This window comes from Aegilops tauschii, chromosome 3 (assembly GCF_002575655.3).
Source record: "Aegilops tauschii subsp. strangulata cultivar AL8/78 chromosome 3, Aet v6.0, whole genome shotgun sequence".
Taxonomy (NCBI): domain Eukaryota; kingdom Viridiplantae; phylum Streptophyta; class Magnoliopsida; order Poales; family Poaceae; genus Aegilops; species Aegilops tauschii.
This window is the reverse complement of record NC_053037.3, coordinates 466,239,567-466,245,566: the sequence shown is the minus strand read 5'-3', so window position 1 is coordinate 466,245,566 and position 6,000 is coordinate 466,239,567. Positions and strand designations below refer to the sequence as shown.

Genomic DNA, 6,000 nt, shown 5'->3' with positions numbered 1-6,000 from the left:
AAACTTAACCATCTTTGATTAACGAGCTAGTCTAGTAGAGGCATACTAGGGACACTGTGTTTTGTCTATGTATCCACACATGTATCAAGTTTCCGGTTAATACAATTCTAGCATGAATAATAAACATTTATCATGATATAAGGAATATAAATAACAACTTTATTATTGCCTCTAGGGCATATTTCCTTCACGGCCAAGATGACGAAGAGGTTCGAGGACTTCATGGCAAAGAAGGAGGAGGCATGCGTCAAGTGCAATGATGCAAAGGAGGAAAAGAAGACCGAGAGGTTTGACAAGTTCATGGAGGCGCAAGCCAAGAAGATCAAGCTCCAAGAGAAGAAGATTGATGCCAAGATGTTGAGTTGTTGACCATGAAGATGTCAGACTTGGATCCCATGCGGCGCAGATTGTGCAAGCATATCATGCTAGCATGTTGGAGCGCTACGCGGATGCTTCGGAGGAGCCGGTCGAGGAGTGAAGAATTTGAAATGGACAGCTTTACTAGGAGGCAAAAATTGACGTCTTTTTGCATCCTCAGCTCTTTTTGGATCAGTTGGATGTAAAAACTTGTTGATCCGATGCTTTTTAGCTGTGATTGGATATGTTTGCATCTTGCTATACATATGTTAAATTGCTATTGATCTATGTATGCATGTATCATGTCAAATGGAGGTGGAGGAGGCCGGACCTGGAGCAGACATTTGGTGCACGAGGTTGATGGCCCGGAGCGGACATTTGGTGCACGAGGTTGATGGCCGGCTCCACTACCACTTTCCGCCGATGTTTGGGGTGGCTGATTTGATGCACGGCGTTGGAGATGTCCTTATCAAACACTGGACAATTATTTTTGTATCTTATAAATTTTCACTGATGAATCACATAGATTACAAGTGTAAGTTTCAGCTGTACAGACACACATGGAAAATTTTCCTCATATTTACATACACGCATGAATCAGCAGGGCTTCCACTCCGAGAATTGCCCTGAAAGACCGACACCAACAAAGAAACCGGGCCACAGGCCAGTTCAGCAAATGCTGCAGCCAAAAGGGCAAGACCCTCTACACCACAAGGAAACAGCAACGTTTCATGCGACATGGAACTCTCAGAAAACCACTCTTTTTTTTACAAGTTTTTGAAAGAAGGCTTCACAAAAGGAGTACCGAAACTTCATCCTTATAACGTGAGCAAATCACCCCTGAAGCAGAAGAAAGCAGTGGCTGGCCCCAGATTAGTACTCGGATGAAAGCCACGGATGCTCTAGTGCTTCACTGGCTGTTGGTCTCTTCCTGGGGTTTATTTGCAGCAGATAGGATAGAAAATCCACAAACTGCGGGTCGGGGCATCGCAAGTGATGTCGCAAAGAGGACTTCTCTGGGAGCAAATGCTCTAATTGACCTGTCTCCTGGATACAGATAAGGAAGGTAAGTCCAAGTTTTTTAGTGTTTACTATCCACGATATTAAGATCGAGTGGTTATCGAATACTCTTATAGCATATGACTGACAGGGGGTTGAAATAGTAAACAGGAAATGAAGTGTACCTCATTCTTGGTGAAAAGGCCATAATCATCGGTGAAATATTTATGTGTCTCCTGTCCCAACTCTAACATTTCCATGTCTATTGGACTAATCATCTCGATCATTCGGGCAAGCATCATGGACACTGGTTCATTAGGAAATAGTACCTGTCATGTGTAAGAGTCAACATTATGAGTTTTATGAGCAGATGGTTTGCTGCTTTTAAATGGTAAAAACAACTAGAAGCACACCATTGTGCTTTGTGTTTGTGTGAGTTGAGGTTATAAAAAATAAAAGACTATCCACGTCCTCCAAGACAGAAACAAAAACACCTACCATATACATCTCTGGTTGGAGCTATATATTTCCACAGATTTTCAAGCTCTATTTTACTCACTCTGGTTTTGGAGAGCCACAGATTAACATATATTTGAACGATAAAGAATATAAACATGCTAATATACTATGAAGTCCATGTATTGCAATCTCCATAAGATCAATCTACTGATATGACCAACCATCGACCATTATGTGCTTATCATAGCTAAGATCTTAATCTATGTACAAAATTCAAACTATCAACTCAGCAAAAGAACTACTTACTTCACCAGTGTACAGTTCAGCAAGGATGCAACCAAGAGACCAAATGTCAATCCTCTGATCATATGGCAGGCCCAGAATGACCTCGGGAGCTCGATAAGAACGTGACTGAACATACAGGCATAAGCTGTCTGTCAAGAAGCAACTACTTCCAAGATCGATGACCTTAATTTCACACCTGCTGTAGCTCTTGATAAGGATATTCTCTGGCTTTAAGTCACAATGAATGATCCTTAAATGGTGCAAATATACCAAAGCTTCTAAGCATTGGCGAGCAATTGCCTGAAAGAAAGGGACAATTTTGTTTCACCAGAACTCCTAACTTTCATGAGTGAATTATAACTGTGCTCAATCTGTTAATCGTATAAACAACTTTACCATTTTACGAAAACAATAATTAGTGTCCAGCAACTATACATATTTTAATTTTAAGTTTTAAACACAATATGCCAACAAATAAGGTGCGGCGTACAAGTGACATGTAAATAGTTATATGCATGCATAATTACTGCACTAAGGGATTCTCAGAGAATGTCACAGTAATACAGAATATCTGGTAAATGGCAATTCAACATACCTGTATCCTAGGAAATGTAAAGTACAAGTCACCACCAGAATCCTGGTTATATTTCTGAAACTCATACAGATTTGCTCGCAGTAATTCAGTGACAATGAAAAGATGTTCCTGCAATATTTGTTTACTGTCAGCAATCAGCATTATGCAAGGTAGAATGCGAAAGGAAAAATGTTTACTAGGCTCGACAATCAAACGCATGCCTACAAGCAAATGATATGTTGCTACAGTACATCCTTTGAGATATTCATAAGGACCAAGTCCCTTAAATATCTTCTTATGTTCCAAACAATCAAGTAGTTTGCAGTATGGAGTTAACAGAAAAGGGGTATCTTAGCCAACTGCTCCTCCCTCAAGTGAGTATACCTGATGATAGAAGTAGTCATAGAGCCGCAGTACATGATGCTCATCTGATGGATCGTATTTATTCACAAACTTCAGCAGTTTTATCTCATCCAAACTCTGATCGAAGAAATCCTTATCATTTTTTATTATTTTTAGGCAAATATCTATTCCTGTCTGAAGATCATGTGCTTGGACAACCTTGCTGAATGCTGCCGAGCCAAGATATTCAGTAACATAATATCTTCCTGCTATGACTGAATTCAAGACAATGGGAAAATCTTTGTTTGCTTCAAAGCCAGTTCTGCAATGGATGCATACCATATAAGCATATGTACTATTTCTTTAACAACAACCAAAGAAAGGAAAAAAAGATTTGATGTGAACCTGTTCTTGCGGTGGACAATTCTCAATTCAAATACCTCGTATTCTTGATGGAAATTAGAGACGGCCTGATCAATATTTGACTCTGGATCTTCTTTCTCGGCTATAAGTGTAGCAGATTTCCGAACATCTGTATTCAATGGCCCAACATCTCCAAACTCGTAGGTGTCATCATAATCATCAGTCTCAGGGAAAGGATGCAAGCTATAACTCTCTTTCAGATATTCTTTACCACTGCTGCTTTTCAGATTGTTTTCATTGTTATAATCCAACTCTACATTGTCAGTGACATGGCGCACCTGTACTGGACCTATGCAAGACGGTAAGCATTTGCAATTAGAACCGGAACAAACAGCAAGCAAGTGAAGGAAAACCTTTAGACAGTAAAGTGGATAACAGGCACTACATGACCCATACGTCAGTGCTTATAAGCATTGGACAGCAACAAAATTTGCTCCTTCATTATTTGCAGCTCTGAAAATGGTCGTCACTGGCTAGTATAGCATTTTCCCCTGCCTTGTATATTTGCAAAATGGCAGCAGAGATTCAGGTATTTACAATTCAACCTGGAAATCTCGACAGTACCCAACCTTTTAAATGTTGTAATTTATTCACACTCCCCCTCTACATTAGATCCAGTAAACAATTTCAAACTGTCTTCACTCGAACAAGTGATTTAAGAGGAGAAACTTTAACTTATACTAGTAGTACCATAGAATTTGTGGAGTACTGATACTTACTTGCAGGAATTTCAGCATCATCATAAGTATCAAATGAGCTGAGCATTTGAAGCTCCTTCTCCACAACATTCAGCTCCAAGCGCTCGTCTACTTGCCCAGAATCTGTCAGAAAATCGCACTCAAGCACGGGATCCCCACTCTGCTTCATCTGAAACACATCCGGGCCACACTCATCCAGTATCTCTGTCTGGTCATCCATGATCTTGTACCTCCCATACACAGCAGAGCTAGAATTTCGGACCAGCTCAAGCTCCTCAAAGTTCTTGAGTCCCCCGGCACAGCAACCGCAGAGCGGTGACGAGCAGCTGTACACCTCGGCACACCCCTCACAGCCGTCATTTCCGGCGTGTTCATGACGGCAGTAGTCGCCAGGGCCGAGCACGAACGTTTCTGCCGGTCCTGAGCCGCCCTGAGCGCCGAGAACAAACTTGTCCTCCTCCTTGTCTCTGTCACCCGGCTTGGTATGGAAGATGTGGTCGTCGTAGAGCCAGCCTTCCTGGAAGAAGAGGTCGGTGGTGTCGTACTGGCGTGCTGTGCCGAACTCCATCTCAGATGACGACGCGTCCGACAGCGAGTGCTGCGACGACCACACGCCGTACGGATTCAGCAGCCCTGATCCAAGAAACAGAAACATCAAATTGTGGGTCAGAATTATGATAAAATCTCCTAGAATTTGGAGAACAGAGCACTCGAGTAGGCAGGGAGGTCGAATTTTGTGACAGGCATTGGTGATGAACCGAACCGAGGGAGGGGTTTAACCAGTCCCCCAGGATCAATTTCAATTCTTTGATGGCAAGTATGAAAATCGTCCAAGAAGAAACATATTGGGTCGAACCAGAGGCTTGGAATTGTTCTCAAAGCCACCGAAATATCGGCGCAGAGATCGAGATTTCGCGGGGCAAAACGCAACCGCCAGCGCCGGAAACAGGGAGGGGGCCAGGAGGAGGAGGGGTTTAACGGAAACGGAAAAAGGACTTACGGCGTGACTACCTGAGGGCGATGAGCGCATGCTGACGAAGGCGGAGGAGGACGCCGAACCGGAGCTGGAGCCGGGGCTCGCAGGCGGCGGCAGGCCGGCGCCGGCGCCGGAGGAGGAGGCCGACATACGGAGGGGCGGGAGCCGGGGATCTAATGCGGCGGCGGGCCCGGGCTCCCCGCCCGCGGCGCGGCCCAGCACGTCGTCCCGGAGCGCGGAGGCGGTGCTGGCGAAGCCGTGGTCGGTGAGGAAGGCCATGACCTCGTCCAGGCCCGGCGCGGCCATGTGTTCTTCGTCCGGGGCGCGCGGGGCGGGGGCGATGACGGCCGGTTGGTGCTCAGGCGCGTGGCGCGCGCCGTGAGGTGAGCAGTTGCGTCGCCATTGGAACTTGGAAGCGAAGCGAGCAGGTCAGGTCGGGTCGGGTCAGTGCGGGGGAGGAGAGGAGGAGGAGGCGAGGACTGGACTACTGGAGAAGGAGGAGGCGACGAAGTCAGAGGAAAGAGAGAGGAGGGGAGAACACGAGGCCGCATAGGATCACCAGGGTCGCGTGTGCGTGCGCATAAATGCCTGCCTTAATTGTGTTTCAGCCCCTATGGCTGATGCGATATTGCACAAACGCTCACTTAATTTGGACTACTCTTTCAATCCCATGATGTAAGAACGTTTCTGTCAAAAATATTGGGGTATTATATTATGGGACGGAGAGAGATAATACTCCGCGGCACGCGGTAATCTTGTCAAAATAAATGCATTATTAAAGAATATTCAATTCTGAGTCCAGGCTCATTTGCACCTGGTGAATAGTTACCTAAAAAAATAGCATAAGAAATCAAAAAATCTGTTTTTTTTTTCATGAAAGTTGTTCA

The 6,000-nt window shown here is 44.7% G+C and overlaps 1 protein-coding gene across 1 annotated transcript; it reads right to left on the bottom strand.

Annotated features, from left to right (window-relative positions):
- Positions 1–841: 841 nt before the first annotated feature.
- Positions 842–5,707, bottom strand: LOC109780237 (uncharacterized). The gene is made up of 8 exons (XM_020338824.4): positions 5,149–5,707; positions 4,159–4,770; positions 3,422–3,728; positions 3,059–3,338; positions 2,696–2,803; positions 2,122–2,400; positions 1,542–1,685; positions 842–1,404 (listed from the first exon to the last, which is right to left on the bottom strand). The coding sequence occupies exons 1-8, from the start codon at positions 5,417–5,419 to the stop codon at positions 1,231–1,233; spliced, it is 2,175 nt and encodes a 724-aa protein (XP_020194413.1). The 5' UTR covers positions 5,420–5,707; the 3' UTR covers positions 842–1,230.
- Between the last annotated feature and the right edge of the window lie 293 nt (positions 5,708–6,000).

Bases quoted from the DNA above. Each gene is read 5' to 3' on its own strand.
- LOC109780237 (XM_020338824.4), bottom strand. From the start codon at position 5,419: ATGGCCGCGCCGGGCCTGGACGAGGTCATGGCCTTCCTCACCGACCAC. The intron at 2,804-3,058 runs GTATACTCACTT...CAAATATTGCAG, and splicing joins ATGACTACTTCTATCATCAG to GAACATCTTTTCATTGTCAC. The intron at 1,405-1,541 runs GTACACTTCATT...ATCTGTATCCAG, and splicing joins GCCTTTTCACCAAGAATGAG to GAGACAGGTCAATTAGAGCA.